Source organism: Neoarius graeffei, chromosome 4 (genome assembly GCF_027579695.1).
Source record: "Neoarius graeffei isolate fNeoGra1 chromosome 4, fNeoGra1.pri, whole genome shotgun sequence".
In the NCBI taxonomy this organism is placed as follows: Eukaryota; Metazoa; Chordata; class Actinopteri; order Siluriformes; family Ariidae; genus Neoarius; species Neoarius graeffei.
This window is the reverse complement of record NC_083572.1, coordinates 78998538-79024844: the sequence shown is the minus strand read 5'-3', so window position 1 is coordinate 79024844 and position 26307 is coordinate 78998538. Positions and strand designations below refer to the sequence as shown.

The 26307-nt window shown below is 41.8% G+C and overlaps 1 protein-coding gene across 3 annotated transcripts in view; it reads right to left on the bottom strand.

Moving 5' to 3' along the window:
• boka (BCL2 family apoptosis regulator BOK a) overlaps positions 1-20588 on the bottom strand; it is a 35616-nt gene extending 15028 nt beyond the window's left edge. The window contains exons 1-5 of one of the 3 annotated variants that reach the window (XM_060919767.1): positions 20473-20580; positions 20288-20386; positions 17664-17944; positions 16168-16296; positions 10607-10770 (exon numbers count right to left, since the gene is read on the bottom strand). In XM_060919767.1, the coding sequence (XP_060775750.1) occupies positions 10607-10770; positions 16168-16296; positions 17664-17889 (519 nt within the window). In that variant the 5' untranslated portion in view covers positions 17890-17944; positions 20288-20386; positions 20473-20580. Of the gene's footprint in view, positions 1-10606; positions 10771-16167; positions 16297-17663; positions 17948-20287 lie in introns of all 3 variants that reach the window. The other 2 variants (XR_009654574.1, XM_060919766.1) reach the window with 2 other exon arrangements.
• Between the last annotated feature and the right edge of the window lie 5719 nt (positions 20589-26307).

Here is a 26307-nt window from a genome sequence, read left to right as displayed (position 1 = left end):
AGTTGATTCAAACCTGAGCTCAGGTTTTTACAGGGTTGTGGTTTGGCCTACTGCTGTAGAAGGTTGCAATTTCAAATCCCAGCATCACCAAGCTGCCACAGTTGGGTCTTTGAGCAAGTCCTGTATCCTTCAACGACTCAGTTTTATGTCTCAATTGTAGGATGCTTTGGATAAAAGCCTCAGTCAAAGGAGGTAAATGTTCTCCCCCTGTGCATACAGGTCCAGTTTTTCTCCCACCTACCAAAACCAAGTTTATAGCTAAACTAGTTATGCGGAAATGTTCTTAGGTGTGAACAAATGTCTGAATATGTGTATGAATGATACCCTGTGTTATACTGGCATACCAACAGGGGTGTATTCCTGTTTTGCAACCAGTTTTCCTGGGACAGGCTCCAGATCCACCTCGACCCTGACCAAGTACTTACTGAAGACTGAATGAATGAATGGCATTTGAATATTTTTCCAAGACATCTGATTCTTTTTCCCCATTAAAATATCTAGAAGCAAGTAAGACGAACACAGACTACTTGAGAAAAAGAGGATGGCTTTTGCTACTCATGCTAGTTGGTCTGATGGATCTGAACAGATATTTTAAATATAGATAATACATAAAGTTCACAAGAATAGAAATCACAATTGACTGAATTAGCACCCAGGCAAAAGAATATTTGAGTCACAGAATCTGTAACAAATAATTACATGGCCTAAATAATAATATAAATAATTTTATACAAATCATTTTCTCATCGAAATGCAAATGAGTAAGAATATAAATATCAGCTAATTATACCTGAGTTAAAGGACAGATTATCTACAATGGTAATTAATTATAATAATTACAATTACTTAAGTACTGTGGACCAAACAACCTAACAGTAGTAGAGAGCTACTGTACATATTCAAGATCAAAGTCAAAAATTGGGTTTTGTGATACGGCCAATTTGCAACGAACGCTTTGCATTGTTAGAAAAGTACACCTTATCATAAAGGGGACTGCATGTCTGCGCAGAGCTTCAGGTCAATTAGCAGCACAGTATATACAATTTACTCTCCAATTCACTTACTGTATTTTCTTTGTGCTATAATTAAGAGTTATTCCATAAAATCAAGTCGTACGAACTGATAGCTGACAAGGCGTGTAGCACCGAGTTGGCTATAAGCCATGTACGACGAGATTGAGTGGAATAACTGTTTTATTATATCCACATTCACTGGATTTTGAGAAACAGAGCATTTTTATTTTTTGCAAATTCGATAAATAAAAAGGTCCGACAAAATAATTTCTGCTTAGGCAGACTTCTTAAAAACCTATCGATGGCTCCAAGAATTGACTTTAGTGCTGTTGTTTTGTTTTTTTTGTAGAAAGTGCCATCTTGCCGAGGTATAGAATAGCTTCAGACATTTATTTAATTCTTCCTTGGACATTTCAGTTATGCAATTTTCAAACTTCTTTGAGCTTTTGAACCATTCTAAAAAAATTCAACGTTTTAATGCTTAAAGATGAAGAATGTAAACAAACGGGCGAAATGACAATAGCAATTTGTGAAAAATGCTATCATAATAATGCTTGAAAAATAGAAAAAAAGATACATTCTTACCATCAAATACTTTCATTCCATATTTTGTTGCTTTTTTTTGGGGGGGGGTTGTTTTCAAGTAGAGTTTTTATTTTGTCCTCGGTTGGTTCAGCAACACGCTCTGCCATTTTATATTTCTCTACTCACAGTATATGAGCTGATATCCTAGTAGTAGAGTAGCCAATCCGAGTACGCCTATCCAGTGAATGTGGATATAATAGTATGACTTGTTTAACAAAATGTAGGCATTTTATTTAGTTAACAACATTAAAGTGTAGGCTAATCCATACGGTAGCTGTATGATTTTTGGGTTATCACATAGAAAATTATGTTAACATAATGTAAGAAACCCACCACTTTTTAAAATCAACTTTTTTTTCATCTCTTTTAGAAAAGCTCAAATTATTCTTTGTTTAATTTGTCTTTGAAAAATTAGTAGATTCCAGACCCTTGGATAAGCACAAGGGTAAAGGGTAAATATACAGTGCCTTGCAAAAGTATTCATCCCCCTTGGTGCTTGTCCTGTTTTGTTGCATTACAAGCTGGAATTAAAATGGATTTTGAGGTTTAGCACCATTTGATTTACACAACATGCCTACCACTTTAAAGGTGCACACTGTTTTTTTTATTGTGACACAAACAATAATTAAGATGAAAAAAACAGAAATCTGGAGTGTGCATAGGTATTCACCCCCTTTCATCTGAAAACCCTAAATAAGAGCTGGTCCAGCCAATTCACTTCATAAGTCACATAATTAGTTAATCAAGATCCACCTGTGTGCAATCAAAGTGTCACATGATCTGTCACATGATGTCTGTATAAATCACCCTGTTCTGGAAGGACCCTGACTCTGCAGCACTACTAAGCAAGCAACATGAGAACCAAGGAGCCTCCAAACAGGTCAGAGACAAAGTTGTGGAGAAGTCTAGATCAGGGTTGGGTTATAAAAAATATCTCAAACTTTGACTATCCCAGAGAGCACCATTAAATCCATTATAGCAAAATGAAAAGAATATGTCATCACTACAAACCTGACAAGAGAAGGCCGCCCACCAAAACTCACAGACCGGGCAAGAAGGGCATTAATCAGAGATGCAACAAAGACACCAAAGATAACACTGAAGGAGCTGCAAAGATCCACAGCAGAGATGGGAGTATCTGTCCACAGGATCATTTTAAGCTGTATACTCCACAGAGTGGGGCTTTATGGAAGAGTGACCAGAAAAAAAGTCATTGCTTAAAAAAATCACGTTTGGAGTTTGCCCAACAGCATGTGGCAGACTCCCCAAACACATGGAAGAAGATTCTCTGGTCAAATGAGACAAAAATTGAACTTTTTGGCCATCATGGGAAATGCCACGTGTGGCACAAACCCAACACCCTGAGAACACCATCTCTACAGTGAAGCATGGTGGTGGCAGCATCATGCTGTGGGGATGTTTTTCATCTGCAGGGACAGGAAAGCTGGTCAGGATTGAAGGAAAGATGGATGGCACTAAATACAGGGCAATTCTGGAGGAAAACCTGTTTGAGTCGGCCAGAGGTTTGAGACTGGGATGAAGGTTCACGTTCCAGCAGGACAATGACCCTAAACATACTGCCAAAGCTACACTGGAGTGGTTTAAAGGGAAACATTTAAATGTCTTGGAATAGCCTAATCAAAGCCCAGACCTCAATCCAATTGAGAATCTGTGGCATAACTTGAAGATTGCTGTACACCAACGCAACCCATCTAACTTGAAGGAGTTGGAGCAGTTTTGCCTTGAGGAATGGGCAAAAATCCCAGTGGCTAGATGTGCTAAGCTAATAGACACATACCCCAAGAGACTTGCAGCTGTAACTGTAGCAAAAGGTGGCTCTACAAAGTATTGACTTGGGGGGGGGAATACCTATGGACACTCCAGATTTCTTTTTTTTCATCTTAATTATTGTTTGTGTCACAATAAAAAAAAAAATTTAATAAAATGTGCACCTTTAAAGTGGTAGGCATGTTGTGTAAATCAAATGGTGCTAACCCCCCCAAAAATCCATTTTAACCCTGGTGAAAAATAAATGTTCTTTATTGTATTTAAAGTATATTCATATTTTCAATAGTATATTGAAAATGTACTTACACAAATTGTACTTTTTGTAAATATATAAAAAGTATACTTACATCACGCTTTCACGCTAACACTTTTAACACACTTTAAAATAATTATACTATATTACACTTTATAGAAATACATTATACTAAAATATACTTTAAGTGAAAGTTATGTGTAATTTAGCACATAAAAGTACACTAAATACACTTCAAGTTGCACTTTTCTACAATTTAATTACAATTAAAATATATTTAGTACAAAATTAGGCCAAGTTTACATTAGACCGTATCTGTCTCGTTTTCTTCGCGGATGCACTGTCCGTTTACATTAAACAGCCTGGAAACGCCGGGAAACAGGAATCCGCCAGGGTCCACGTATTCAATCCAGATCGTGTCAGCTCCGGTGCTGTGTAAACATTGAGAATATGCGGATACACTGTGCTGAGCTCTAGTTGGCGTCGTCATTGGACAACGTCACTGTGACATCCACCTTCCTGATTCGCTGGCGTTGGTCATGTGACGCGACTGCTGAAAACGGCGCGGACTTCCGCCTTGTATCACCTTTCATTAAAGAGTATAAAAGTATGAAAATACTGCAAATACTGATGCAAATACTGCCCATTGTGTAGTTATGATTGTCTTTAGGCTTGCCATCCTTCCACTTGCAAGTGGTAAGTGACGCGCATGCCCGATATGCACTGGGATCACACACACAGCGGCTCAGTCCCGAATCGTGGCTCGTGCGATTCACTCGCGCGTTCTGTGAGCTGCGCAGGGCCAGAGTGCGCACCCTCCAGGGGGCACTCGCTGTTCAGGGCGGAGTGATTTGGAGCGCAGGATGCCTGCGGAGCCGAGCGTATCCGTGTATTGGTGTTGCTGTGTGCACGCGAATCGTGTATTGGTGTTGCTGTGTGCACACTAATCGTTTTAAAAACGTTAATCTGATGATCCGCTGATACGGTCTAATGTAAACCCCACCTTAGTTGTTCCAAAATAGCATGCCTCAAGTTAACTAATCATAAACACACTTGAAGTATATTGATGATTAGTGTGGCTTCAAGTACACAAAAGTATGCTAAATTTTAGTACACTTAGCACATTTATTTTTCACCAGGGAATACCAGCTTGTAATGCGACAAAACAGGACAAACACCAAGGGGGATGAATACTTTTGCAAGGCACTGTACCAGATTGTACCAAGCTATTTGGACATAACAGTAGTAAATTTGCATTGCTATCCTTATTATAAATAAGGCTTAAGAGTGTTGAGTTAGACTGCCTCATTAAAGCAAAAGAACATCCTAACAACCAACTCAGACCTAACCTACTCAAACACCGGTTAAGACAAAAAAGGGCTTTGAATGAGAAAGGACATTAGATATACAGTATAATTTTTTTTCTCCACAGGCCAGGACCGTTTAAATATCATGTTTCACTGCTGTCACTAATTAATCCTGTCACATGCAATCCTGTCAGGTTCTTAAGAAAACTGAAGAATCTCAGCTTCACAACAAGAAGATTGTTATTAGGGCTCAGTGATTGATATTAAAACCAGAAAAGGCAGACATCCAGTACTTTTGTGGTAAGTACTTCTTGTAACACTGGCATCATCTTTGTTTAATTTCATTTGTTTAGCTTACATTTTACAGCCTCTCTCTCTCTCTCTCTATAAAGAGACCACTGTGGTGAAGACTCTAATAAAATACATTTATGTCCTTCTTCATTCCTTGTGTCCTGCTCTATTTACTATAAAGATGTAGAAGATACAATTAGGGCTCGGAATAAAGAAGAACTAAAAAGGAGGTAGGCTTTTGTACCAAAATTGCTGCAGAAATTCTGGTTATAAATAAATAAATAAATAAATAGGCGGCACGGTGGTGTAGTGGTTAGCGCTGTCGCCTCACAGCAAGAAGGTCCTGGGTTCGAGCCCCGTGGCCGGCGAGGGCCTTTCTGTGTGGAGTTTGCATGTTCTCCCCGTGTCCGCGTGGGTTTCCTCCGGGTGCTCCGGTTTCCCCCACAGTCCAAAGACATGCAGGTTAGGTTAACTGGTGACTCTAAATTGACTGTGAATGGTTGTCTGTGTCTATGTGTCAGCCCTGTGATGACCTGGCAACTTGTCCAGGGTGTACCCCGCCTTTCGCCTGTAGTCAGCTGGGATAGGCTCCAGCTTGCCTGCAACCCTGTAGAAGGATAAAGCGGCTAGAGATAATGAGATGAGATGAGATAAATAAATAGGCGGCACGGTGGTGTAGTGGTTAGCGCTGTCGCCTCACAGCAAGAAGGTCCTGGGTTCGAGCCCCGGGGCCGGCGAGGGCCTTTCTGTGTGGAGTTTGCATGTTCTCCCCGTGTCCGCGTGGGTTTCCTCCGGGTGCTCCGGTTTCCCCCACAGTCCAAAGACATGCAGGTTAGGTTAACTGGTGACTCTAAATTGACTGTGAATGGTTGTCTGTGTCTATGTGTCAGCCCTGTGATGACCTGGCAACTTGTCCAGGGTGTACCCCGCCTTTCGCCTGTAGTCAGCTGGGATAGGCTCCAGCTTGCCTGCGACCCTGTAGAAGGATAAAGCGGCTAGAGATAATGAGATGAGATGAAATAAATAAATAAATAAAAACTAAAAAGGAGGTAGACTTTTTTTTTTTAAACCAGAATTTCTGCAGCGATTTTGGTACAATAGATAAAATTATTGTAAGATTACATTTATCAGTAGCAGTCACTGACAATTTACTGTAACGAAATTGTGCTGTACGTTTCTGCACCCATTCTTCACCCTCATTAAACAATGTTGTTAACTGGTTGGCTTCACGGCCTCACTACCCCAGCTCTCCCACGGCGTGTTTTCTGACGGTACACACCCTGTGTCCGAAATCGCTCACTCGTTCACTACTCCCTATCTAGGGAATTACTATACATAGGACTATATACAGTGGTGCTTGAAAGTTTGTGAACCCTTTAGAATTTTCTATATTTCTGCATAAATATGACCTAAAACATCATCAGATTTTCACACAAGTCCTAAAAGTATATAAAGAGAACCCAGTTAAACAAATGAGACAAAAATATTATACTTGGTCATTTATTTATTGAGGAAAATGATCCAATATTACATATCTGTGAGTGGCAAAAGTATGTGAACCTTTGCTTTCAGTATCTGGTGTGACCCCCTTGTGCAGCAATGACTGCAACTAAACGTTTCCAGTAACTGTTGATCAGTCCTGCACACCGGCTTGGAGGAATTTTAGCCCGTTCCTCCGTACAGAACAGCTTCAACTCTGGCATGTTGATGGGTTTCCTCACATGAACTGCTTGCTTCAGGTCCTTCCACTACATTTCGATTGGATTAAGGTCAGGACTTTGACTTGGCCATTCCAAAACATTAACTTTATTCTTCTTTAACCATTCTTTGGTAGAACGACTTGTGTGCTTAGGGTCGTTGTCTTGCTGCATGACCCACCTTCTCTTGAGATTCAGTTCATGGACAGATGTCCTGACATTTTCCTTTCGAATTCGCTGGTATAATTCAGAATTCATTGTTCCATCAATGATGGCAAGCCGTCCTGGCCCAGATGCAGCAAAACAGGCCCAAACCATGATACTACCACCACCATGTTTCACAGATGGGATAAGGTTCTTATGCTGGAATGCAGTGTTTTCCTTTCTCCAAACATAACACTTCTCATTTAAACCAAAACAGTTCTATTTTGATCTCATCTGTCCACAAAACATTTTTCCAATAGCCTTCTGGCTTGTCCACGTGATCTTTAGCAAACTGCAGACGAGCAGCAATGTTCTTTTTGGAGAGCAGTGGCTTTCTCCTTGCAACCCTGCCATGCACACCATTGTTGTTCAGTGTTCTCCTGATGGTGGACTCATGAACATTAACATTAGCCAATGTGAGAGAGGCCTTCAGTTGCTGAGAAGTTACCCTGGGGTCCTTTGTGACCTCGCCGACTATTACATACCTTGCTCTTGGAGTGATCTTTGTTGGTCGACCACTCCTGGGGAGGGTAACAATGGTCTTGAATTTCCTCTATTTGTACACAGTCTGTCTGACTGTGGATTGGTGGAGTCCAAACTCTTTAGAGATGGTTTTGTAACCTTTTCCAGCCTGATGAGCATCAACAATGCTTTTTCTGAGGTTCTCAGAAATCTCATTTGTTCGTGCCATGATACACTTCCACAAACGTGTGCTGTGAAGATCAGACTTTGATAGATCCCTGTTCTTTAAATAAAACAGGGTGCCCACTCACACCTGATTGTCATCCCATTGATTGAAAACACCTGACTCTAATTTCACCTTCAAATTAACTGCTAATCCTAGAGGTTCACATACTTTTGCCACTCACAGATATGTAATATTGGATCATTTTCCTCAATAAATAAATGACCAAGCATAATATTTTTGTCTCATTTGTTTAACTGGGTTCTCTTTATCTACTTTTAGGACTTGTGTGAAAATCTCATAATGTTTTAGGTTATATTTATGCAGAAATATAGAAAATTCTAAAGGGTTCATAAACTTTCAAGCACCACTGTAGTGAGCTCATTGGTAAAATGAAAATTTTCTTCTTTGCTGCTGCCTTTTCATCTCATCTCATCATCTCTAGCCGCTTTATCCTGTTCTACAGGGTCGCAGGCAAGCTGGAGCCTATCCCAGCTGACTACGGGCGAAAGGCGGGGTACACCCTGGACAAGTCGCCAGGTCATCACAGGGCTGCTGCTGCCTTTTATTAAATCAAATTTGAGACTTTTAATTTGATTTCTTTCAGTGTGACCGCAATATATGATGGGATATATTGCTTTGGTTAGTGACCATTGGTTGTTCACTACTTTTTGTGATGCATTGTAGGATACTTTGAGTGCACTACTATATAGGGTGTAAATAATCCTCACTAAGGTTTCAGACAGCACTACAAAATGGCATCCTCACTATATAGTGCCCTATATTGTAAGTAGGGAGTGATTTTGGACACAGGGACACTGTACGTGTGGCAGCCATCAGCATTAGTAGCAGGTAATCAATTACCTCCCTCTTTCTTCACATCAACTCATGCCAAAGAGAAAAGGTAGGAATATAATTGAAGAATGTAGGAATACTGAGGCTAACTCACTTATGATCAGAGGGTTGCAAGTTCAAATACCAGCACTGCCAAGCGCCACAGTAGACAAACTGGGCAAAGACCTTCTGCTTAACTCAGCTGTAGATTACGTTTGATAAAAGGGTCGGCCAAATGAATAAATGTAATAATTTACTAATTAGATGTAAGCAGTAAAACAATATGTTGTTACTACAGATTGATAATGTATTAGAATGAGTACATTGATATAACAACTGGTTAAGGCTCTGGGTTACTGGTCGGAGGGTTGGGGGTTTCGAGCCCTAGCACCAATAAGCTACCCTTGTGCAAGGCTGTCAGCTCAACCTAACCACATTGACCCCACACAGAGAGGTAGGGAAAAGTTGTGAAGAAGAAGAAAAATGAACATCTTAGTATAAACCCGTGATTTGCCTTGCAGCTGAGATTCCTATCAGAGTTGTGCTGTTGTAGTAACTGAAACAACACTTTCTGACTTCAGATACTAACAATTAAACAATACCTTCAGAATCAAGAATGCAACAGTGAGCTCATACAAAGCTATATAAAACATACCCTAAAAGCAAGTAAGATTTTCTGAATATAATGCATCACAGATATTATTCTATCCACATTCAGTGGATATGAGCAATCACATGCTCTGATTGGCTACTCTACTACTAGGCTATCATCTCATATACCGTGAAAACAAAATGGTGGAGCGTATTGATCAACCAACCGACGACGAAATAAAAACTGCTCGAAAACAAAACCCCAAAAAATACAACAAAAAATGGAATAAATGTATGTGACGGTAAGAACGTTTTAAAAAAAATTTTCAAGAACTATTATTACAGCATTTTTCACAAACTTGCTGGTTTGTTCACATTCTAAGTGGAAAATATTTTGTTGGATGTTTTGTATAAAAGTTTTTATTTATCGAATTTGCAAAAATTAACAATAAAAATGCTCCGTTTCTCAAAATCCAGTGAATGTGGATATAATAAAACAGGTATTCCACTCAATCTCGTCATCCATGGCTTATAGCCGACTCGGTGCTACGCGCCTCGTTGGCTATCAGCTCATGTACGACTCGATTTCGTGGAACAACTGTTAATTATTAGATGATCTAAAACAGTTATAACTTAAATTATACAACTAAAAACAGCTTTTGGAATCGCACTGTCAAATTAAAACCTCATAGTAACAAACAGTTGATTAGATGTTGACCAATAAAGCCTTTATATATTTCTGTATTCTTAGGTACTTTTTATCTTGTATATTTCTGTTCGGGCGGCACGGTGGTGTAGTGGTTAGCGCTGTCGCCTCACAGCAAGAAGGTCCGGGTTCGAGCCCCGTGGCCAGCGAGGGCCTTTCTGTGTGGAGTTTGCATGTTCTCCCCGTGTCCGCGTGGGTTTCCTCCGGGTGCTCCGGTTTCCCCCACAGTCCAAAGACATGCAGGTTAGGTTAACTGGTGACTCTAAATTGAGCGTAGGTGTGAATGTGAGTGTGAATGGTTGTCTGTGTCTATGTGTCAGCCCTGTGATGACCTGGCGACTTGTCCAGGGTGTACCCCGCCTTTCGCCCGTAGTCAGCTGGGATAGGCTCCAGCTTGCCTGCGACCCTGTAGAAGGATAAAGCAGCTAGAGATAATGAGATGAGATGAGATATTTCTGTTCTTCTGTTCCTTGTTAGTGATTATTTTGGTATAACGGTGCAGTTTAACTTGTGCTCAGTGCCTATACCAATATGTAAGCAATCCTTTTAAAAAAATATAAGTTTTATGTATCATGACAGAGCTTAATACAAGTGTCATAATTTTACATTTTGCCATGTTGTCCTAGCAAGTGCGAGTGTGACGGTTCCTTACCCAACCTCCTCTCCTCTTTAACCAGGACACCAGGCTCTTGCGGACGAACTCGCCCATGCAGTCTACAATGGTGTGGACCATGGCTGGGTAGCCATGTCGAACACAGTCCACTGCCAATGCTCCAGCGACTGCATACAGAGAGACCACCTTACCCCACGTCACTCCTGCAAAGAAAAGGAGAGAGAAAGACTGAGGGAGAAAGTCTTTGGTTACACAATTAACACACACCATACATAATTTCATTATCAAATCCAATGTTAATTACTCATAACAGACATTACAGCATTTCCCCAATGACTTATCAATTTCAATAAAATCACTGTAAGAAAAATGACCAGATACCACACACACACGTGTGTGTTGCACGCATAGACACAAAGATCTGCCTGAAAAAGCTACTGCCAAGCAACTCATCTTCTAAAACACCACATGGCGGAAGTGAAGAGGAGGTGTGTATGAGTGTGCGCGTTACATAACAGTCAGGGGAGCTGTCGAATGGTCAGGAACAGAGCAGCCGTTTCCTCCTAAAAATCCTCAGAATCCACTGCCTCCCCATGACACATGGCTCCATATTACACACTGACAGTCAAATGCATCACAGCAAATCGGCTTTTACTTGGCAAAGCTTTTAGCTTGACGCACTCACTATGGTTTAAATTCCATACAGGATTAATCTATATTAACAGTGTATAAATGTGAATTTTTCACCATGTATATAAAACACTCTTCTTTATCATAACAGTGATCATGGGATGACTAATAGAGTTAACGTGATTTGGTACCGACATTGCTAATTAGGCAATATTTTGCTTTTAATGTTTACATTTGTCTCATCTCATCTCATTATCTCTAGCCGCTTTATCCTGTCCTACAGGGTCGCAGGCAAGCTGGAGCCTATCCCAGCTGACTACGGGCGAAAGGCGGGGTACACCCTGGACAAGTCGCCAGGTCATCACAGGGCTGACACATAGACACAGACAACCATTCACACTCACATTCACACCTACGGTCAATTTAGAGTCACCAGTTAACCTAACCTGCATGTCTTTGGACTGTAGGGGAAACCGGAGCACCCGGAGGAAACCCACGCGGACACGGGGAGAACATGCAAACTCCACACAGAAAGGCCCTCGCCGGCCACGGGGCTCGAACCCGGACCTTCTTGCTGTGAGGCAACAGCGCTAACCACTACACCACCGTGCCACCTAAAATATTTCTCATTTACAAAATATTTAAATTAGGAAATTTATTAGAAAGTCTAAATTTAAAAAAAACACAAGTATAATAAATAGCCAAACATTTTGAAATTTCAGTATATTTCTTCAGCTTATATGAGGGAAAAAAAAACCCCACTAAATATGTAATTGATGCATCCAGAGAGAGAGAGAGGAAGCTGAAGCAGGCAGATAGAGCGTCACTGTGTTAACATCCAGACCTGGGTTCAGTGATAAACATTCTGGTTTGAAGTTCTGGCCAACCAGAAAACACCCACATTTCCCTCCCTCTCAAGAGAGCATGAAAATGGCTTAGGAACTGATAAGGAAGTCAATAAATAGACTTAGCTGCCTGTATAAGGAATGTACAACAGGGAAACCACTTCCATTATGGAAGAAACCCAAGTTCTCACACAACCCACACACAGTTATTTCACCTGTTACTCCCTCACTGTGATCTGTGACCTACTCGAGTTACATCTATGGGTCACGCTTAAACATACAAATCACTTCTTCTTTCCTGAAGTCTGCACTGAGAGGGTGAAATATCCATTTATGTCTCCCAAACAATGAAACAAGACTCCTGTTTTATTGAAACTTCCTGTCAATGCCTCTGTCCAAAAGCAGTACAGAAGAAAACTTGTTCTCAGTGAAAGTACAGACACTTTGAGGAGGTTAGGATTGTGTGTCACACCTACAGAAAAAGCCAGCAAGTGTCTGACTCACTGTTACAGCTCACAAAGACAAATAACTACCAAAATAGGAGTTTGCTAATTTTTATTGACATTTATAGCTCCCTATTCTGGGCAGCACGGTGGTGTAGTGGTTAGCACTGTCGCCTCATAGCAAGAAGGTTCTGGGTTCGAGCCCAGTGGCCGACGAGGGCCTTTCTGTGTGGAGTTTGCATGTTCTCCCCGTGTCCGTGTGGGTTTGCTCCGGTTTCCTCCAAAGACATGCAGGTTAGGTTAACATGGGGTGGCCTTAAGGCCAATTTATGCTGACAACCCAGTCCTCGCAGATAGCGTCGCAGACAGTGTCTGCGTAGCCCCCCCACCTTCGCAGACGCTCTGCGCGCACCTCCCAAAAATTGTGACCACCGCAGAAGCCTCGCAGACAGCGTCGCAGACAAGAGGGCTCTGATTAGTCCACTCTACATCCGCTGTACACGCACTTCCGCTGTACACGCACGTACTTTCTCGGTTTGTTTTGTTTTCACGACCGCCATTTTTAAAAACTCGAGTGAAGATGGAGCAGCACGAAGAGCGGTTGATCGAGGAAGTGAGGAAGTACGTACATCTATACGACTCCAGTTCTAGTCATTATAAGTAACCGGAGGATAAACACTCCACTAACCACACCCACCAACTACTCCTAGCGATTTCGCGACTTCGCGCCCCCTTGCGTTGTGGCGGTGAATAACATCGCGCACGCCTATTACTCCCCGCTCAACGATAAATTACAACTGTCTGCGAAAAGCTATCTGCGAAAGCCTTGTCGCAAGAGCATGCAGAAGCCTTTAGGCTGAGGTGCCCTTGAGCGAGGCACCTAACCCCCAACTGCTCCCTGGGCACTGTTAGCATGGCTGCCCACTGCTCTGGGTATGTGTATGTGTGTGTGTGTGCTCATTGTGTTCACTGCTTCAGATGGGTGAAATGCAGAGAGGAATTTCACAAGTGTACTGTACATGTGATGAATAAGGTTGTTGTTCTTCTGTTCTGTGTTTGGTTATATACTGTGAAATATCTAAAACATACATGCACAGTATTGTGCAAAAGAACAAATTCATTTCATTAAAAAAAAAAACTGCTGTTCAAGAAAGAACAATTGTCATCAAAGACAGGCTGACAGGGGGAAGCTATGGCCTATTGGTTAGAGAAGCAGCTTTGGGACCAAAAGGTTGTCGGTTTGATTCCCTAAACCAGCAGGATTGGTTGAATTGAACTTTTCAAAGCACCTAACCTCCAACTGCTCTGGGTATGTTGTACATCACTCTGGATAAGAGCAATGTAGAACGATATTCAGCAGTAAGCCACTTTTCAGACAAAAGCATCACTGAAGCTGAAGTAAATGTGACAACATCCGCAAACGAATAAATAAAACTCCTGAAATAACCTACTAGCTGGTTTCCTTATATCACTACATCAGGGTTTTTTCTAGAAAAATTTAGTATGAGGGCGCTCACCATGGCGAGGGAGCGAAGCAGGGTGGGGAGATGGGTGCCGGTTGTCCCCCCCCCGCCGTGCAAAGCCTTTGAAAAATGCTCCAATGGGACATTGAGGCTATCTGAGAGGGAAATTGTAACAAATTGTCTGTCAACATTGAAAAAGAAAGAAGTAATCTTCTCCTGCCCCGGACAGTCTTTGGCTTTCTTCCGTTTCGTGCCGCAGGATGACATCTTTAAATGCCCAAGTGTCAACAAAAACAACTCACGGACTACTTCTGTCAAAAGCTCCCGCGCCGGTGGGTGAAAGGTCATTCAGTCTCGAGAAATCTCGCTCTACAAGTCAGCTGACCTTGTATGTAACCCATGTCAAATCTCGCGAGAGCAGCCGCAACAAGTAAACAACATGGCGCCTCAGTCTGGAAAACGCCAATTCGGATTGTTTTCGCACCGTCTGGCGGTGTATCTACTATGATTGGAATATTTTTGGAGCAATTATAACGTATTTGATGATCAGACACATTGTCACGTAGTGTTGCTGGGATGTTTTCACGGAGTCGGTAAGGGGGCGCACGCCAAGAGTAAGAGTGCGCAGCGCCCCTGTTCCCCCGTTTAGACGAAAGCCTGCCACATGATGGTGTACCCAAGAGTATTGATGTGCGTTTAAAAGGAAAAGGATGGTCACACCAAATATTGGATCTTGACATGAGGAGAACATGCACAGAAACTCCTTACTATACTTTACACAGTATACTTTAAATAGTAATAACAACTGTCATTTTTATCCAATCTCATACATGGATGTTCTGCTTTATGAACACTGCCAAATCATTTATGAAAAAAAACCCCGAAGGCTCCATTCTTCCAAAAATAGTCGAGGGTTTAGCTCGCTCTGGCGCTCTACTCCAAAAGGATGGAAATAGGATCTCAGGTTTACATATCCTCTAAATGGTTTAAGCCTGAAAGAATGAGCAAAAGCCATGGAGACATTCTTCTCCGAATTCTACACAGACTGGAAACTCACAGAGTGCAGAGGAAAATGGGACTTCTTTCTTTTCTCTTCTCGCTCTGAACACAGACATTGTTTACACTGAAAGATCTGATTGTATTCCCTAAAAGTGCAGCACTGTGTATATAATTGTTAAAAACACTCGATTTTCAGCTGCTCTAAAAGGAGGAAAGCTTGACTTCACAGAAAAAAAACAGCTTTAGGCACATTGGAAATGTGTGTTCCATATTAATTTGTGGTCTTTGCTGTCTAAATGTGGACTGCATATTGGGTTTCTTCTGAATATTTTCATTACTTTGGCTGGAGAAGCTGAATACAGCACAACAGCCCTGGGATTCTTCGATATTATTGTATAGTGTTCGGCCAAGGACAAAAACCTACACACATATTTCCTTAGCAATCAATAAGAACTCAATAATCAAATTAGGGGTATGTGGTGCATGATTTTAATGTCACCCTGTAACAGTGCAAATAATGTCAGGACAATTAAAAAAAAAAAAACGTTATTTTGAGGTACAATGAAATCCACTGAGAAATAAATTATACAATTTGCTTTTACTCAATTTTAAGAGCTTCCTGAACAAATAATTTAACATATCGCCTGAGACGGGCGGCACGGTGGTGTAGTGGTTAGCGCTGTCGCCTCACAGCAAGAAGGTCCTGGGTTCGAGCCCCGGGGCCGGCGAGGGCCTTTCTGTGTGGAGTTTGCATGTTTTCCCCGTGTCCGCGTGGGTTTCCTCCGGGTGCTCCGGTTTCCCCCACAGTCCAAAGACATGCAGGTTAGGTTAACTGGTGACTCTAAATTGACCGTAGGTGTGAATGTGAGTGTGAATGGTTGTCTGTGTCTATGTGTCAGCCCTGTGATGACCTGGCGACTTGTCCAGGGTGTACCCCGCCTTTCGCCCGTAGTCAGCTGGGATAGGCTCCAGCTTGCCTGCGACCCTGTAGAAGGATAAAGCGGCTAGAGATAATGAGATGAGATGATATCGCCTGAGACTGAGGTGCTACATGTCATCTATACGCTTTCTTTGACATTAGTTGCAAACATACCATAATACACACACACACACAAAAAAAACCCCACAGGATGTTGTATTGTCTTGTTATAATACTGTGATTGTTGATCATCCCATTCAACGCCCGAATTAGATTCCCACAAAGTAGTGATATGACCAACCTGTGGAGAAGATTTCTGCAGCTACAGCCAGAAAGGCATCAGAAACAATACTTTCTGAAGCCACAGTGATATTCAGTTGTTTTGCCACATTGCGGTACACACTGGGTCGCAAGTATTCAAGCTCATCACCTAGGAAACAGAATAACGGAGAAGCAACGGATTAATGTAGCGTCATGCCATGAATCTAGGTGGATATTCTGTGTAGATGTCTGTGTGTGTGCGTGTTTTTACACTCAACAAGATGGAGACAAAAAAAAAATGCACAACACTGCTGTCATATCTATCCTTTCTGAGCAGATCAATGATTGTATGTGAATAATCACAAAGTTGAGATTTTAAATACTAGGACTACACACAGAGCTGCTGTTGGTCTCTTAAGTAAGGCTCCTCTGATCTGCCTCACTTATAAATCACTATACATGAAAGCATCTGACAGGTTCATAAATGTAAGTGTAAATCTACTATCTGTTAACATGTTTCCAAATGCATCAGGATTACTTAAATAATACTTTAATATTTCCTCAAGGCAATCTGATCTGATAACTGCAAGTACTGAGGTTCATCCATACAGCAACAATCTTCCATTTTACAGAAGTGTGTAAATTCAACCCGAGCTGAAAGGGTTAAGCAGGGTAACCCGTGGGCGGGAACCTCCAGCTCTTCCCCAGCCAAATCAGATCTGCTCTACGATAAAGGCATATTTTACTTGCTTTCTCCCGACACAGCACTTAGAGGAAAGCCAGCCAAATGTTTCAAGTCCAAATGTGAGCTCAATTTAAAAAAAAGAGTTGTGTCATTCATTTTTGTGAAATTTACACATCAGTCCTGAGCACAGACAGCAAAGTCCATATCGTCACTTGTGAGTCATGTGACATGCATGGGCTTGCAGTGTGCACAGACATGACTGTGAAAGAATGATTTAGATAAATGTTATAGTGAACATGAGGGAGGAAGTCTGCTATACCGATGGATATACAACGTTGAACACAGCCGCCTAAATAAGTCTCAAAATAGTTCATACCCTTCGATGGGGTGAGGCCAAGAGACATTCTTAAAATGTACTGGAAGGGGTTATGAAATCAAGTATCAAGGAAACTAAGAGGGCAAAGGAGAAGATGAATGTCAGGGTGGTTATTGCTATTGCACAATCCTATCTGAGCATGGATCTCAAATAGATTTTCATAATACCACTGGAGATAATAAGAGCAGGTTCACACAGTCCTCTGCCTGGTTAAACACACACAACCTGCCAAACCTACTAAGTGTTTTTCATTGCAACAATAACAATACACTGGTTTTGTGTTGCCTACCAGCCAGTGCAACTGGCCGTACATACATTAACAAATCAAACAAGCAGTACTAATGCAGATCGTCTAGATCCTCAGTTTAAATGTTTCTGATCCAACTCAGTGTCATTAATTAACCTCATTATCAAACAAAACAAGAGTGTGGTATTTCCAGAATTTTGTCCAAAGGAAAGCTCAAACAAGTTTTACCTAACCAAAGAAGAACAGTGGACACTTCTCCGAGGGTTCCTCCTGTAGATCCAAGATCAGATTTGGTCCAACCGATTCCAGCCCGGTTGAGCCTTGAGTGAATGTAGTCCCTACACAACATTTTTGATTGGGAGACGAGTTCTTTGTCTGTAGGGGAACGATCAAATACTTCCATGACTTCTGCTGCAAACACTGAGGAGCGACGGAGCATCTCCATGCCCTTCATCAATGGCCTGTGTGAGGGAACAACTTTTCTCCTCTGCTGTTGCGGAGAAGAAAACCTGCTTTAAGAGAAGAGGTGGGCTGTTAAGAACAATACCTTCGTATCTCATGATGTACCATGAAAGGATCACTTTTTACTCTCTAGATCGGTTCATGGCAAGGATCTCTTTTTATCTCTAGATCGGTTCATGGCAAGGATCTCTTTTTTGGTGCCTAGATCGGATCATGGCAAGTATCTCTTTTTGTGTCTAGATCAGTTCATAATGAGGATCTCTTTTTGTCTAGATCGGTTCATGGAAAGGATATCTTTTTTGTCTCTAGATCGGTTCATAGTAAGGATCTCTTTTTGTGTCTAGATCGGTTCATGGCGAGGATCTCTTTTTGTGTCTAAATTGGTTCATGGTAAGGATCTCCTTTTGTCTCTAGATCGGTTCATGGTAAGGATCTCTTTTTGTCTCCAGATCGGTTCATAATGAGGATTTATTTTTGTGTCTAAACTGGTCCACGGCAAGGATCTCTTTTTGTGTCTAAATTGGTTCATGGCAAGGCTCTCTTTTTGTCTCTAGATCGGTTCATGGTAAGGATCTCTTTCTGTCTAGATCGATTCATAGTAAGGATCTGTGTCTAGATTGGTTCATAATGAGGATCTCTTTTGGTGTCTAAATTGGTTCATGGAAAGGATCTCTTTTTGTCTCCAGATTGGTTCATAGCAAGGATATTTCTTTGTGTCTAGTCTGGGTCATGGCAAGGATCACTTTTTGTCTCTAGATCAGTTCATGGTAAGGATCTCTTTTTGTCTCTAGATTGGTTCATAGTAAGGATCTCTGTGTCTAGATGGGTTCATGGTGGGGATCTCTTTTTGTGTCTAGATTGGGTCATGGTAAGAATCTCTTTTTGTCTCCAGATCAGTTCATGGTAAGGATCTCTTTTTGTCTCTAGATCAGTTAATAGTAAGGATCTCTGTGTCTAGATTGGTTCATGGCAAGGATCTCTTTCTGTCTCTAGATCGGTTCATAGTAAGGATCTCTGTCTCTAGATTGGTTTATGGCAAGGATCTCTTTTTGTGTCTAAATTGGTTCATGGCAAGGATCTCTTTTTGTGTCTAGATCAGTTCATAATGAGGATCTCTTTCTGTCTCTAGATCGGTTCATGGCAAGGATCTCTTTTTGTCTCCAGATTGGGTCATGGCAAGAATCTCTTTTTGTCTCTAGATCGGTTCATGGTAAGGATCTGTGTCTAGATTGGTTCATGGCGAGGATCTCTTTTTGTCTCCAGATTGGTTCATGGCAAGGCTCTTTTTTTGTGTCTAGATTGGTTCATAATGAGGATCTCTTTTTGTCTCTAGATCAGTTCATGGCAAGGATCTCTTTTTGTCTCCAGATCCGTTCATGGCAAGGATCTCTCTTTGTCTCCAGATCGGTTCATGCCAAGGATCTCTTTTTGTCTTTAGATCGGTTCATGGCAAGGATCTCTTTTCATCTCTAGATCGGTTCATGCCAAGGATCTCTTTTTGTCTTTAGATCGGTTCATGCCAAGGATTTCTTTTTGTCTCCAGATTGGTTCATGGCAAGGATCTCTTTTTGTCTCTAGATCGATTCATGGAAAGGATCTCTTTTTGTCTCCAGATTGGTTCATAGCAAGGATATTTCTTTGTGTCTAGTCTGGGTCATGGCAAGGATCACCTTTTGTCTCTAGATCAGTTCATGGTAAGGATCTCTTTTTGTCTCTAGATTGGTTCATAGTAAGGATCTCTGTGTCTAGATCGGTTCATGGTGGGGATCTCTTTTTGTCTCCAGATTGGGTCATGGCAAGGATCTCTTTTTGTCTCTAGATCAGTTCATGCCAAGGATTTCTTTTTGTCTCCAGATCGGTTCATGGCAAGGATCTCTTTTTGTCTCCAGATCGATTCATGGAAAGGATCTCTTTTTGTCTCCATATCCGTTCATGGCAAGGATCTCTTTTTGTCTCCAGATCGGTTCATGGCAAGGATCTCTTTTTATCTCCAGATCGGTTCATGGCAGGGATCTCTCTTTGTCTCTAGATCCGTTCATAATGAGGATCTTATTGTCTCTAGATTGGTCCATAGCGAGGACCTCTTTTGGTCTCTAAATCAGTTCAAATTAATAAGGATCCGTTTTAGTTTTTACACTCGTTCTTAATAAGAGTCTCTTTTTCTCTCCAGATCAGTTTATACGGTAGTAATGATCTCCTTTAGTCTCTAGATCAGTTCACAGTAAGTTTAGATCTTGTGTCGGCTGCACAGGTCCACATACATGTTCTGTGTGATACATATCACACCGATATCCCACTACTATCACATTATTTCAGCACGGTGCAGTTCCATGAGTAGTCTGCTCCAAGCTGATACGCAGTTTGTGTTGTGAAAGCTGGGAACAGCTTACCTGTGGAGGTTTAATGACACCTTGGCACCGGCTGTTCCAGCTCTGCTGTGCTGAGGCTGCGGACACTGAGCTCAGGCGCAGCGCCGAGAAGCCGCCACGCTGATTTTTAACGGAAAGTTACAGCTATTTGCTTGAAAAATGATAGATAAATAAATAAATATATATATAAAAACCAAACTCATTACCGCCCAGGGGCCGTCATGTTAAGCCATTTTCGCCGAGGACCGAATGTCAGAGGCGGATATCATTCCTGTGCTCCCGCCTGCTGCTGCTGCGGCTGCGAAACTCAGAGAGAGAATCCGAGGCGAACTTTCCTTCTATGGCCAATCCCCAGCGCCAAGGGGAGGGTCTCAGCGCAAGGCGGGATACGAACTAACCCCCGCAATCACATTATAACATTTCATACGTTTTGTAATCTACATACCTACTTAATTTATTAAAAGAAAGCCGATATATCACCGTTTATTCATTCATTGCTGTAATATCCGCAGTGCAGTCAGCTATATTTATGTATTCTATCTATAACCTTATGCTGTTATATTGTCTGGGGCTATGATTTGCGTTATAACGTTGTGTTTTTGTATTGATTTAGAAAGCACTGTCTTGTGCCGCTAATGCTGCGTGTTTGTTTGCGGAACTATGTTTGCTTGTTCCCGTTTTCAGACGGACAAATATTAAATTGCCCTTGGTCCCTGATGAGCCAAGCCACAGCTTCCACAATACGCTCAAATATTCAGTGCAAAAATGTTGTCTCAGTTTTTACGTGCTTTTAAAAGAAAATTCACCACAAAATTGCTTCCAGTTTAGTATCTTTAAACTTGTATGAACTGTTATTTAAATAAATAAACAAACAAACCGTCCCAAAATGTAACTGAGAAATGAAGTATGATGAACATATTTAAACACATTCAGTAATGATTACAGGATCATCCATTATATATTATGGGCAGCACCACAGCAAGAAGGTCCGGGTTCGAGCCCCGGGGCCGGCGAGGGCCTTTCTGTGTGGAGTTTGCATGTTCTCCCCGTGTCCGCGTGGGTTTCCTCCGGGTGCTCCGGTTTCCCCCACAGTCCAAAGACATGCAGGTTAGGTTAACTGGTGACTCTAAATTGACTGTAGGTGTGAATGTGTCAGCCCTGCGATGACTTGGCGATTTGTCCAGGGTGTACCCCGCCTCTCACCCATAGTCAGCTGGGATAGGCTCCAGCTTGTCCGCGACCCTGTAGGATAGGATAAGCGGCTACAGATAACGGATGGATGGATGGAATTCCCATGTTGGTGGCACAGTGGTGTAGTGGTTAGCACTGTCACCTCACAGCAAGAAGGTTCTGCGTTTGAGCCCAGCAGCCGGCGAGGGCCTTTCTGTGTGGAGTTTGCATGTTCTCCCCGTGTCCACGTGGGTTTCCTCCGGGTGCTCCGGTTTCCCCCACAGTCCAAAGACATGCAGGTTAGGTTAACTGGTGACTCTAAATTGACCGTAGGTGTGAATGTGAGTGTGAATGGTTGTCTGTGTCTATGTGTCAGCCCTGTGATGACCTGGCGACTTGTCCAGGGTGTACCCCGCCTTTCGCCCGTAGTCAGCTGGGATAGGCTCCAGCTTGCCTGAGACCCTGTAGAACAGGATAAAGCGGCTAGAGATGATGAGATGAGATGAGACAAACAAACCGTCCCAAAAATGTAACTGAGAAATGAAGTATGATGAACATATTTAAACACATTCAGTAATGATTACAGGATCATCCATTATATATTATGGGCAGCACTGTCACGCCACAGCAAGAAGGTTCTGGGTTCGAGCCTGGTGGCCGGCGAGGGCTTTTCTGTGTGGAGTTTGCATGTTCTCTCCGTGTCTGTGTGGGTTTCCTCCAGGTGCTCCGGTTTCCCCCACAGTCCAAAGACATGCAAGTTAGGTTAATTGGTGGCTCTAAATTGACCATAAGTGTGAATGTGAATGGTTGTTTGTCTCTGTGTCAGCCCTGCGATAACCTGGCGACTTGTCCAGGGTGTACCCCGCCTCTCGCCCATAGTCAGCTGGGATAGACTCCAGCTTGCCTGCGACCCTGTAGAACAGGATAAGCGGCTACAGATAATGGATGGATGGAATTCCCATGTTGGTGGCACAGTGGTGTAGTGGTTAGCACTGTCACCTCACAGCAAGAAGGTTCTGGGTTTGAGCCCAGCGGCCAGCGAGGGCCTTTCTGTGTGGAGTTTGCATGTTCTCCCTGTGTCTGCTTGGGTTTCCTCTGGGTGCTCCGGTTTCCCCCACAGTCCAAAGACATGCAGGTTAGGCTAATTGGTGGCTCTAAATTGACCGTAGGTGTGAGTGTGAATGGTTGTTTGTCTCTGTGTGTAACTTGTCTAGGGTGTACCCCGCCTCTCGCCCATAGTCAGCTGGGATAGGCTCCAGCTTGCCTGCAGAACAGGATAAGCGGCAACAGATAATGGATAGATGGATTATATATTATCTGACCTGCTAGTAATCAGTTGCTGTGGTTTTTCCTCAGGCATGTAGCTGTGAGAAGTGAAAAGTGTCTTTCATGAACGAGTCGGTTCTTTGAGCCGGCTCTTTTGAATAAGCATTGAGAAGGTTAATTAATTTATTCCTCATTCTTTCCTTTTCATTATCTGCTTAAACACTTCCATTGAAAACTGTTTTCAGCATCTGAGCTGTTCATTTAAGCGCAGACACAACAGGGCACAATAACATGGATGCTTAGGCCTACTGGTTTTGTCAACGTACATTTGTAGCTCGTACCTTGTTGATTTAGGCTAATTTTGGTGTTTTGTTTAGAAGATGGCACAGTAAGACTTCATTAAACAATTTCGAGCATAGTTACAGGATCAAGAACAAGTTTGCTCATATAGCAAACATTTTTTCTCTCTAGATTATAAAATGGCAATGAATCGTTTGGGTGGAAAAAGAGTCGGCTGAATTAGTTAGCTGAACTAAATAATCAGACTCAAGGATAGCATAGTGGTGCAGCAAGCAGCCAGACCTGGGGCCTTTCTGTGTGGAGTTCAGAGGTGGAGAGTAACGAAGTAGATTTACTTGAGTACTGTACTTAAGTACACTTTTTGAGTATCTGTACTTTACTTGAGTATTTTTTTTGGAAACTTGTGACTTTAATTTCACTACATTTGAAAGGTAAATATCGTACTTTTTACTCCACTACATTTCTATCAAGGTCCTTGTAACTATGAAGCAGCTTTGAAAGTGGATGGGTTTTTTTCTTTTCTTTTCTAAATCTTGACTGGTTTTTTCACAGGTGACACTGAGACAGCCGATCAGTAATCACTAGGATCACGTCACGTCCATAGACTGGATAAAATCAAGATCATTGATTTCTCTGCGGCATTATTTGAACACGATCAGTTGATGGCAGAATGGAAGGAGGCGGTTCTTCTGGGGAACGCACACACACCCATGACCATACCTTGAACCCATGTTTCAGTTTTCTGAAAGGAATAAAGATTCGTTTCGTTCGTTTGTTTGCCAAAAACGAACCACATCACGGCCTACAAAACCTTGCCGTCTGACCTGCGGAAGCATATTGGGGTATATAAGCATTTTATTCCAAGAAAAGCTTGTAATGAAGTTGTCTGTGCTTTTAGAGCTAGCGATAACGTTGCAATAGCTATGCAGTCTGGTTAGTCAAATGACTTTCTATGGATTTTCCCGTCAAGTTGCCATCACCTTGTCCACGGCTAACATTAACACATAGCTAGTTAAATTGGACACTATTAGTTAGCATGTAAAAACAGAGTTACGCTAACATGAATAACGTTAACTTATCTGAAGTCCTTTCAGAAATAAGTTTTAGCATAATCTTGCCAAATAAACAGAATGTAGAAATCTTTCTTTTCTAGTAGCGTTAGCTACCCAATATGATTTTGAGTTTGAAAAGTTTGCTAGCATGTCAGGTGGAACTTCACTAACTAGCTAGCTTAACGTTAAACAACCATGATGGCACAGCATGCGTTCATTTTGTGAATTCACATTTCTGTCTTTGGTAACGGCATTAGGTTTTGTAAGCGTTGTGGCAATAATACAACGATGTGTTGACAGAAAATGTACTTTTAATACTTAAGTAGTTTTAAAAGCAAGTACTTCAGTACTTTACCTGAAGTAAAAATCAGACTGTACAACTTTCACTTGTACTGGAGTAACATTTGACCAGTGGGATCTGTACTTTGACTAAAGTAATGAAGTTGGGTACTTTGTCCACTTCTGCTGGAGTTTGTATGTTCTAATTGTGCCTGTGTGGGTTTCCTCCCACGAAAACATGCAGATTAGATCAACTAGATACTCAAAATTGCTCCAAGATGTGAATGTGAAAGGCTGATAGACTGGTGAACTGTCCAGGTGTACCCTGCCTCTCGCCCAGTGTCAGCTGGGATTGGCTCTAGCTCACCCACGACCCACAGTAGATAAGTGGTACAGAAAATGAATGAATGATCTGACTCACTAAACCAAGAAAAAAAGTCGTATAAATAAGATCTAAGTTGTGGAATTATATGGAATCTACTATTCCTAGGTCTTAAGATGGAAATTTGTTTCTTCTCTCTAATGCAACTTACAAGGAGGTAAAAATCCAGCCTGAGCGTAGACCAGTTGAGGGTGAAGAAGCTTGTTCAGGGGCCTGGGAATTAAGTATACAATCTTCAGATCTCTAACTCAGAACCATAACCACTGTGCTTTCACTGCTGTTAACAGAAGCACTAATGAGTATAATAATGCTGAAAAATATTATGATGCAGTATTATGGAAATTAACATTTCTAAAATCATGTTTGCCATCTAATTCTGTGTCCTGTTGAAACTGACAGAGGTTATGACAATGTATTTGAACATATGCAGTGTTTAATTGATTCTTATACTATGAGAGGACTGTACAGGTCGGTGTTGTGCCCTGGTGGGCTTTGTTACATGTCAGAACTCCAACAGTGTGAATGGTTTTCAATGCCCCTGCTTTAGTGTTAGTTAAATAGTCTTCAGGTAGAGAACCATTGCTCATCAACATTTCACTTCTTGAAACAATGTATTGAATGTAGTGACTGGGATGTGTCCATACAACCTGATACAGCTGCCCTTCAAAGAAAATAAGCCCTAAATCCTGACTTCCTCCTTAGCATCCATCCATCCGCTTATCCTGTTCTACAGGGTCGCAGGCAAGCTGGTCAATTTAGAGCCACCAGTTAGCCTAACCTGCATGTCTTTGGACTGTGGGGGAAACCGGAGCACCCGGAGGAAACCCACACAGACACGGGGAGAACATGCAAACTCCACACAGAAAGGCCCTCGCCGGCCGCTGGGCTCGAACCCAGAACCTTCTTGCTGTGAGGCAACAGTGCTAACCACTACACCGCCATGCCTCCCCCCTCATTAGTATCCCATAACTAAAAGCAAAAGCTCCTCTTTTCAGCTTCCTCAGAAATGTATAATAAACTGAACTGTTTAGGACACAAATAGTGGCTGCTACATCCTCAAATATACAAATTTACATTGTTTGTATCTTGGGGAACAAAAATATGCATGGTTTTGTTTTGTTTTTTTCCAACTGAACTTACAACCCTGATTTGAAAAAACGTTGGAATGCTTTGCAAATCCTTTTCACCCACGCAGTTTTTCACAAAGTGGTAAACCTCGCCCCACCCATTCTTGGGAGCAACTGAGTCTTTCCCTGTTACCAGTTAACCTGGCTTACCTGTAGAATGTTCCAAACAGGTATTTTTTGAGTATTCCACAACTTCCCCAGTCTTTTGTTGCCCCTGTCCCAACTTTTTTGGAATGTGTTGAAGGCATCAAATTCAGAATGAGTGTATATTTACAAAAAACAAACAAATAATAAAGTTGATCAGTTTTTACATTAAATAGCTTGTCTTCATATTGCATTCAATTGAATATAGATCAAAAAGGATTTGCAAATCATTACCTCTGTCAACTTTGTTGGAGAAGGTTATGTTTTCACCTTTGTTTGTTTGTTTGCTTGTTTGTTTGTTTGGCTGTTCCCAACATAATT